The sequence below is a fragment of the Aulonocara sp. 'chitande type north' Nkhata Bay genome, linkage group LG7 (assembly GCF_057382095.1).
Source record: "Aulonocara sp. 'chitande type north' Nkhata Bay isolate Kocher_YH1m ecotype deep benthic linkage group LG7, A_spYH_male_GT1.1, whole genome shotgun sequence".
In the NCBI taxonomy this organism is placed as follows: Eukaryota; Metazoa; Chordata; class Actinopteri; order Cichliformes; family Cichlidae; genus Aulonocara; species Aulonocara sp. 'chitande type north' Nkhata Bay.
The window spans coordinates 46,070,163-46,080,403 of NC_141350.1; the positions used below are offsets into that span (position 1 = coordinate 46,070,163).

At 41.9% G+C, this 10,241-nt stretch overlaps 1 protein-coding gene across 2 annotated transcripts; it reads right to left on the reverse strand.

The window, feature by feature from the left end:
* Window positions 1-1,090: 1,090 nt before the first annotated feature.
* Window positions 1,091-9,690, reverse strand: tbx3a (T-box transcription factor 3a). 2 transcript variants are annotated; one of them, XM_086300786.1, is made up of 7 exons: window positions 8,599-9,690; window positions 7,146-7,413; window positions 6,604-6,750; window positions 5,561-5,637; window positions 5,110-5,267; window positions 3,918-4,561; window positions 1,091-2,977 (listed from the first exon to the last, which is right to left on the reverse strand). In XM_086300786.1, the coding sequence occupies exons 1-7, from the start codon at window positions 8,988-8,990 to the stop codon at window positions 2,531-2,533; spliced, it is 2,133 nt and encodes a 710-aa protein (XP_086156912.1). In that variant the 5' UTR covers window positions 8,991-9,690; the 3' UTR covers window positions 1,091-2,530. The 2 variants fall into 2 exon arrangements, with proteins under 2 accessions (XP_086156912.1, XP_086156911.1); XM_086300785.1 differs by having other exon boundaries at window positions 7,131-7,413.
* Window positions 9,691-10,241: the final 551 nt, after the last annotated feature.

Consider the following 10,241-nt stretch of genomic DNA (forward strand, 5'->3'; position numbering starts at 1 on the left):
GCTTTTATTTCAGTGTGTTTGTGTGCTACTTTTGTTGTATTAAACAAAGTCATTACACACTCCTTTATTAGCTATTAAATGTCACAAATTATTGAAATTACAGTAGCTGTATGTTCAAGTCAAACAATCGTTATCACTTTATCACTGGCCCCTCAGAGAGCTCTCACCCAAGATTTGTCATTTGGCCTAGTGTGCAGTTAATAAACCTGCGCTGTAGCCGCTTGGGGGCGTCGTATCTCGGTACTATTACAGACACATTGTCGCCTTCCGTGCAATAAAATGGCAGATATGCCCATCGAAGGCGCCAGGTGAGCAATAAGACAGGCCAATTGAGACAGTTTGTATGATGTCTACACCTATTCACTAGCGCCAGGTTTGCTACATATTAACCAGACAATATACGACTCTTCGTGTCGCTGATAAATTCACGACACGAAGAGCAATATAGAGGGTAATCAAGGGATGTCGTAGTCTTAGTCTCTGTCCGAAAGTAACACACCTTCACCACGCTGCCTCATCAGCAGTGTCAGTTTCATGTGGCTCCTCTGACGCTGTCCTTTTCCTTTTCTTTTCTTTTACTAAACCGAAACTAAATTGCGGACCTGTTTGGCCAAAAAGGAACTTTTTCAAGATGCGATATTAAATCCAAAAATTGCTGGCCTGAAAACCCCCAAATTCTCATAGCTTGTAAAATTATTTCAAGATTTTCTTTTAAACTGCACCACCTTTCTTTCAGATTTCCACAAAAAGATTAATTCATAGTATATTTGTAAAACTCTAGCTTGCATTAGACGTCAAGTGAGACCCATAAAAACGGCGCTGAATTACACCGTGAGGCCTCTTATCCAGGTAGCCATCCCAGGTTCTGACTTATCTTAATTTGACTTTTTGAACACAGCCTAGAGAGACTTCACTCACCTTCACAAAGTAATCAAAAACATGGTGGCAGAATTTTTTGGGACTGTATCGCACAATCCCAGCCTTCTACAGGCCGGTATGCGAATTTAATTGCGAATTGTAGTTTAAAATAGTTCTCCGCTGTATTGGATAAAACGAGAAAAAAAGAAGAAAGAAAAGAAAAGAAAAGAAAGGCATTTCGACATTTTATTGAAACTTTCAAGAACACGATGTCGATGTTGTAAACTAGACATAACTCCAATACAACATAACCCACTGACAACTTAAGAAACACAAAAAGAAACCTTCATTTTTTCGAGTATGCGGCACTTTTAAGATCAGACTCGCAAAGTATGTTAATAACAGAAAGATTGTCCACTTTTTTCACACTTCAACAGCACTTTTTTTCTTTTAAAAACCCTTCTCCAAAAATAATATATACGTTTTTTCAAGCCATTGGTGCAGTGCGTTGTCGTTTTTTCATTCGTCTTAAACAGTAGGACTTCACACACGAGGACAGGTGAAAATACAATGGCACATGAGTGTGAATAACTAGCTCAGTGGATATTTGGGAAGGGGGTAAATTCCATATTTTAAATGGGGTATAAATGCAGATGGCAACAAAAAAGGATAATAGTCCACAAACTATCTTTACACAGGTATATCGACAATAAATTAAGAACAGATCCCTAAAAACAAACTACTCAGTTGTATTTACAAGCAATAACAATATGAAATAATTACATAAATATTTTATATATTCCTATTTACAGCGATGATCAATACCACCTTTCATTTTCATTTCTTTTTTCTTTTATATTTACTTTAAATTCCTGCTTCCCTTTGCCTGCATGCCTGGGTCACACACTTGTCTCGGAGCACCAGTCATTTTAGAATCGGCCTAATCTCATTAAAAAAACGCATGAAGAAAAACAAATTTCTTTCTTTCTTTCTTTCTTTCTTTCTTTCTTTCTTTCTTTCTTTCTTTCTTTACAGTTCATAACCTAATTGAAAAGAAAATTAAATGAATACCTGATAATTATATTCAAATGGAATATCTTCCCACAATTTTTCGTTTAACTTTTTTTAGTGTTGAAACGACATTCGGTTTCTTTTAGAGGGCATGCAACGTTTTCAATGAATTAAGAGCTACAACAAAATACAGCAGTCTTTCAAAGGTAGGTCAAACGGTAGTGAATGCAGATAAGTCAAATCAAATCAGAGTGCATATTGAAAAAAAAAACACTTCACCCCCCGTGTGTACAATAACGTTAGGAGACAGGACACAGCAGCAACTTCTCCTAAATCTGTAAGTCACACCCATGCCAGCGATTCAGTTTCAATACTTGTACGGTATTCATATGACAGGATACGAGTGATGTTTAATTTAACAAAAAAAAGAAGAGCAAGAGAAAGAAATATACAGATCAGATGATTATTAAACAAAGTGCATTTCAGAAACGAAAAAGGTCCAACAGTTCACGGTTTGAGCTTTTCTTTAAAAAAACAACAACCCTGCATTAGTCTACGAGGGTCAGTGATGTCATCACCTTCAATGTGTCGATGTGTTTCTCTTTTCAAGACAACAAAACACCCCATAAGAAGCAGATTTGAAAACAAACAAAAAAAAATCCTAGGGGGACCCGCTCCGTGGCCTGTCTTGGTTTGAGTCGAGTCCACTGACCAGGCGCTGAATGCTCTGAAGCTCGTTGGCCGCGTCTTTCTCCGTGCAAGTCTTTGGGGACATGGAGACCGATCCGGAGGATATTGTGGACGAATGACTGGTAACTTCCGACGTGGAATCCAGGGTGACAGCGGACACTGGGCTCGCTGGTACGATGCCTTCCCCTTTCAGCTCGGCCCCGCCGCTGGCCATGGAGGGCATGGCAGTGGTGAGCAGCGTGCTGTCCGGTACCGTCATCGGGAGAGAGTAGGGGCTGTACCTGAGTCGGGGACGGACTGCGTTCAGGAAAGGGTGTCGGTGCACTGTGGAGGAGGCAGCAGACGAGGCTGCCGCGGCTGCTGCCATGTACGTGTACGGATAAGGGAATAAATTGCCAAAGGGAGACATGGCAATGCCCTGCGGGTAAATGGGAGAAACTGAGAGTGAGCCACATATCACACCGCTGATCACACCATTCAAACACTTCTAACAGAGTAAAACAACATGTGAGCCTCCCAAAAAAGAAGGGGAAAGGCAAGAGAAATGCATTTGAGTTATGATTTTCCCAAAATTTAAAAGCTTCATTTTATCACACTTCATCGAATCTGCTTGGAGATTTTACGTTCACTGATCCAGAACGAGGATTTGACTTGTAAAGATCGTAGTAACTTCCATGCATTACAAAATATTCAGCCGGAAAGCTTTATGATCCACTCTAAAAACACATTTTGCACTTGTTTAAGAATTAAGAAATCGGGTTCCCTGATACTTCCGCTAAAGAAACCATAAGGCTTGCTTTGATAATAAATAGGGGGAAATAGACACTTTGTTGTCTATTAAAACATAATGAGCTTTCCTTATTTGAGTCATACGGTTTTTTATTACTCACCATTGTGGCTCTAAAATACTAAAATTATAATAATAATGACCTTTTATGAAAACAAAACTAGCAGAAGAAACGATAAAAAGCTTTTTGTAAGGTTGCCTCAAATCCAGCCTTTTTTTAACCAGACATAGTTACTCCAGAATTAACAACAAGAGTCCAAAGTGAAATCTAGTAAAACCATGCCCACGACACCGTGCTCAGTCAAAATACAGCTGCATGACTTCACTTCGAATATTAGCCCATTTGGCCTTAAAACAAAATAAACAAACCCCCGCAAGAACAATACAGCCGCACACGCACAACCACACGCACACTTTCTCAAATCGTGTTCACGCTAACTTGTGAGCATTAAATGCATAGAATTATCTCACACGATATTAAATCTGGGCCTAGTCGGCTGTGTTGAAATGCCAATCACATGTTTGCGCAAAGCTGGCGGTAGGCCCACAGGCCAGAGAAAACGGGTTTTACCTGTGATGCCAAGACGTGTTGCTGCAGATGAAAGGGCAGACCTGGCGCCCCCGTCAAGCTTTGCGGAGGTGATGCCATACTAGCTGTGTCCATGGTGCTCACCCCTCCCGTGGACACGGCTGTCAATAGTGGTCCCATGCCTGCGGCCATGTTTGAGAATGCGCCCCCCATGTTGAACTGACTGGGGTGCAAGAGAAACGGATGCGCGCTCCCTAGGTGATTAAAAAACTGTTGTCCTGTTAGGCCTGTAGGAAATCCAAAATGATGCAGGTGGCTGTGACCTATGTGTGCGCTGTCAGTCTGAACGGTCAAAGGCATGAAACTGTCCTTGCTTATTGACCTACATTCGTCCGTTTTGGGATGGTCCTGGTTCGGGCTCTTGAGTTCTTCTCCAGAGCGGGTGGTACTGGAGATAACAGTGATGGGGCTCTGCCGTGAGTCTGCCTGGCTTTTCTCAGTCCTGGGACCGCTTTCGCGGGTCCTACTAGTAGAGTCACTGCTACTGAACGGATGCCCTTTAGCTGGACTCGCTTCGTGATCCTTCCCGTCCTCTGTGGTGGTGGAAATCTTGCTGGAGTCCGGACCATCTTTATTGTGTCCATCTTTGCTCTCGTCGTCGCTATCCTCATCGCTGTCGCAGAAGTCTGTAAGTAGGAGGAGTAGAATATCAGTTTCCCTTTCACACATGGGTGAATCATGGCAATAATAATAATAACTCCTACTATCTGAGGTAGCCCGCTACAGCTGACCCTCAGAGGTCGAATAGAAAACAAACACGCAGGACATTTATTGCACAATAGGAATCCACACCGATGAGGTTTATTTGCATTGCTTCCAATAATAGATGGCGGTGTGTTACACATTCTCACATGGCCTTTTTTGAGTATTTTAATGTATTTTTGCAAATTGCTCCAAAACAGCTGTAGCAGACACAACAGCACCAACTATACTGAGGCTAATCCTTGTTTAATTGTTTATTGTTAATCTGAACGAGACGGTAATTGTAGAGACTTTCCCTATCAATTTTCCTCATGTAAATGATCAACTATTCATTCATAGCTTGGCTTCGCAGATTTAATTGAACACATTACGTTCAGCTACCCTGAAAAAGTCTTGGCATAGTGGAAATTTTACGAGTTGACACATAACTTGTGATCAGAGCTGTGACTAGTGGTGGGGTCTGTCAGCCTACCTTTCAGGTGTGGGGGGCCCACTGTAGACACGGCAGGGGACGAGGCCTGGCCGAAACACTTAAAAGAAGGCTGCTCTCCAGAGGAGTCGTCTGAAGCCCCGTTTTCCTTTTTCTGATGCTCCTCGTAGGAACGCATGGATTGCAGGGCCAGCTGTTTCCTGCGCGCAAGTAGCTAGGTTATTATAGGTGGTAGCCACAGTTCAGGTTAAAAAACATAACAAATAATGCAGAAGCTTAGTAAGATTATTTTTATTCAAAAGATTTATGACTTTAGAATTAGCCTATAGATTTAGAGTAATCTTGTGAAGAGTCGGACCCCCTGCGGTTAATGTGGAAGCTTAGACGTAGTTTTAATCCAGCAAGATCACTGTCTGTCTACATGTAGCCTAAATGCAGTAAGTCTTTTCGCCCTTTATTTTCACGTATATTCCCGTTTTTCCCTCTAGCTTACCTCTTTTCCCTTCTCCCATTGCCCGTGTCACGGAATCCTTTAGCAAATGGATTATGGTCGATTTTCAGCTGCGTTATCTGAAATAATTGAAACTGTGTGTAAATAACAGTAAATAGGAAAGGAAACATCCCTAAAAGTCATTCAGTGCCGCTTTAAGCCAGTTATTGTTCCAACTTTACAAGACACAATGATCACTGGTCCCAAAGGCCAAAGTTTTGTGGAACTTCTCTTTGGGGGTTTTAGAGGTAAAACACGCGATAAACAAAAAGACGCATGAACACAAAGGAAGCAGCAGTCCTACTATTGGCACGTTTCTCCACGAGTGTGAAGTATGCAGCGTTGTTTGTGATTTTTGCAAAACTTTATTCACTCACCACTTCCCCTCCAACTGGCAGTGATAGAACTGCAGATGGGAGGGCAGATGTGGTGCCAAGGGGTTTCCAGCTCTTCCAAAGAGCCACTGAGACGATTTTTATTTTTATTTTAATTTATTCTTTTTCTTACAAAAAATAAAACGCTACCATGCACTACAGTCTGAAGCAATTTCCCTCTTTCCCCCCTTTACGTTTCTTCGCCCCCCTGTACACACACTGTAGCTGTACACACACACACACACACACACACACACACACACACACACACACACACACACACACACACACACACACACAGCCTGCAATCACAAATGCAAAGACAGGGAGAACGAGAGCGGGTCTGGGTCTGAGCCAAATCCCTTCCACGTGATTAAATAAAAGAAAGATAACCTGCACAACATTCCTCTGAATTATGACTTTCCTACCACAGACTGGTGAATGTGGCACTTAGTCGCAACCCCCCACCCCTCACTCGCCAAACCCTGACCCACGCTATGATACTACAAGCTCCCAGCCTCAAACAAATATGACGTCTTTCATATTTTATGACAACAAAAAGGTGCAGAGCAGAAAGGAAAGCGCGTCTGGCACGGCTAGGGAGGCTACATTTGAGAAAAAAAAAATTCAGAATATAAGTTTAGCAGACCTCTGGGCAATAATTGCGCTTACCTTGTCATTTTGATAAGCGGTCACAGCAATGAAATCCGTTTCAGGAAAAACATAAGTCCTGAAGGTACTGTACGGGAGTTTGAGAATATCGTTGGCCCTCACAATGTGAAACCGGGGCTGATATTTGTGCATCGAGTTAAGAATGGTCTGCAACACACACACAGTCACAAACATGAGCAATTATAAAAGGCTCACAATACAAAGAGATTTGTTTATTCTGTGTTACTTTTTAGGATCGCTAGTTTGTTAAAACATAAGCTCTCTTCGTATTAAAATAGACAAATCGAGCCATATCTGCACTAAAACAAGTTTAAATGTCAAGCTTAATATTTGCAATAAATAAAAAAATAACTCTTACAAAATATCTCAACATGACCACGTTTGACATTTTTATTTTTGTAAACGGGTCTTTTAGGTGTTCATTTAAAAAAACAAACAAACTGTACTAAAATAAAACAATCAATTTTAAATCATGACGACATGTGTTTACTAAAGCGGTAAGTTGATAAATAGGGAAATTGACATACATTAGTTGAACTTACAAATCCATGCTTGTCAGAGATGTTATTTGTCAGCTTGAGTTTGTGAAAATTGACGACTTTTGACATCCACTGTTCACCAGTAGCCGGACTGTCCGGGTGAATGTACATCCTCTTTGGCATTTCGGGGTCGGCCTTTCCTGCCACCATCCAGCGGGAGTTATGAAATTTGTACCTGCAGTCGTCGGCTGCAACTATATCCATCAAGAGTATGTACTTTGCCTTCTTGTCCAGACCAGTGCACCTCACTTTGAACGGAGGGAACATCCGCCTGTGAAAGAACAAAAATATATTATGAACACGAATGCGTTACAAAATAAATCACGGGGTAAAATTTCCAACGATATTTTAAAAAACACAATGTTTTTTAGGTGCACGTAAATAAACTAAGGTCTAGATTTTAAGAAGTGTATTACACCGCTATAATCTCAGTGTGGCAGCCTGCTATTAATTAATGTAAGTATGTGTTGGTAAACAAATATATTATGAGTATGTACTCTCCAATAAATAAATGATGTCTTGATTCTTAATGTCACGAAAGGCCTACACACACACACACACACACACACACACACACACACACACACACACACACACACACACACACACACACACACACACACACACACACACACAATAAGATTACCGTGATGATAAAATTAATTTAGTCAGAGCTCTATGAGCCACTTTAATAGAGTATTCTGACAACAGAAAATTTAGATAAAAAGGGCAGTGGGTAAAAAAAATATTATCAAGCTGTATTTTATATCATAAGCTGTGTATAGATCTTTCAAGTGAAAACTAATGAAAGACAAGGTTTAATATTAATAATTCATGAGTTGCATGCATAATCCCTTTTATTTTATGCGAGTGTATGCTGTTTTCCACCAATAAACACGTCCTAGGAAAGTGTCTTTGCAGGCTGTGTGAACACGAAAATTTACACTGTAACTACAGATGGTCTCTTTATTTTCCGAGCGAGAAATAGATATCAGAAATGGCCGATCTTTGCTGTTTTACTCTATAACTAAAAAATGCAGTTTCAGCGTTATATTTGTGGCATATTTAGACTGAAATGTCAACGTAACCAGTTGAACTTAGAGGAATGTAAAGGCTTTTTTATTTAATTTAATAACTGTACAGTACTCTCTGTATATAGTAACCATTGTCCTTAATGTAAATATGTAAGAAAAATTGTGTATGTTTCTGTTCTGTGTCCTGTGTACTGTTTGCTTGTATATGTGTCTTTTTGGCTGCTGTTACAACCAAATTTCCCCTTGTGGGACAATTAAAGGATTATTCTATACTTGTTCTTCTAAAGCAATTGTAGTAATTGTAATCTATCTGTATGTGTGCAGGCTATGACATAACATCCCACATTTTGATCACACACAACAGGATTCTGCGTTGTTGTTGTTTTTTAAATTATTTGAATAAACACAAAAACATGTTTCACCTTCCGGATTTTGTGATCACCATCTCAGTGCCCTTCTTGTGGAAGAGTTCCCAAAGCTCCTTGGCTTCCAAGTGAACTTTTGGGTCGTCCTCCACCTCTTCCTCAGGCTCCAAAGTCTTCAGAGGCCTGAGGTGGGCGGCAGCAGCCTGATGTCCCAGCGAGGAGAAGTGGAGGCCGGTCTCCGCGGCTCCCATCAGCTGGTCCATGATCGGCTTTCCAAGGGCGCCCGGCAAAGAGAGGGAGCCGCTGGGAGGGAGAGCCAGGGCCGGGAAGAAGGGAGGCTGGTGACCCAGCATCGCACTCATGGCAAATTCCGGACCCCGGTGAGGTATAAACGGATGATATGCCATACTTGATCCTTGTATGACTGGATCTCTCATCAGGAAGTTCATCCAAGAGCAGGCAACAAACGTAGACGACTGGCTGGATTGAAAGCAATACTTCTTAGAACACTAAGGCTCGCGTATGACAGAGCCAAATGATGGCAAAATAAGAAGCAAAAATCAAAACAAATCTGGAGTTGGAAAGCTTTTTGGAAATTCCTCCTTGAACTCGACGGGAACAAGCATCCACTATTTTTTCCCAAGTTGCCGGGAAATCTCTGCAGTCATTTGCCGAATCGTTGGTCAAAAGTCTGCAAAGTGAAATGTATAAGTGCTCTCCATTAATCTTCAAGAGTGCTGCCAGGCAGATTTTCTTCGGAGGTTAACGCGCATCGGACAACTTTCTGCGTCTTTCGGACATTAGTCGAATTAAACCGAGTGAGGTGAGTCACTTAATTGACTGCGGTGCATTCCTTCTCTTCTGCTGCTGTTTACAATATCGGCATTCCTGTTAAAATGGGTTCCCTCTTATTGGCTTCAGTCCTGCAGCGAAAGCGACGTGTTGAAATATTTCGATAGCGCCGAATAATCCCCCTGCCTTTACTCGCTCCGGACATGTACCCTCACACGCGCGCACACACTTTATTCCTCCTCTCCCTTTCACGCACACACACATTTCAGGGAAAGACGTGTGCAAAAGAAAGGAGTCCGCTGACGGCCAGCGAGAGAGAGAGAGAGAAAGAGAGGTGGTAAGGTCCCAGCTCCGTGATTTTCCTAGCGCCTCTGTGGCCCATAGGGCTTCATACTGTATGGATGTGTATGCAACAGAGAGTAGCAGCGCTCGGTTTGATTGGCTCTTTGACGCTTTCGGACCAATTGTGTGGCTGCGTGGGCGTGGTTTTAACAGGTCGGGTGGAGGGGACAGACTTCAGACTTATAAAAAGGTGTTTGGAAACTAAAAAGGGCTTTGCCGTGAAACACCACCCTGCCTCAGCCAGTGTTGTGTGAATATGTCAACATCGTTATAGAACTTGCGCTATTGGTCGGTGTGTGAGACCCAGCGAAAGGGAGAGAGCAGACAAGCCAAGCCGGGAGACCGGCTCGCTTTGTCGGCCGGTTGTTGTGTTGCGCTGCTGAATTCCTTCTCTGTCCCATTCCCCACCGTATCACCGTGTTTTCTTTTTTCTTTTTGGTTTGAATACCACGAAGACTGTCCTGCTGGGTTATAATCAGATTTATGTCATAATTTAATATAACAATTAAATTTTTTCACTTCGCAGTTTACAGAGTCTGCGAGCACAGATTTATCAGCACCGGAAA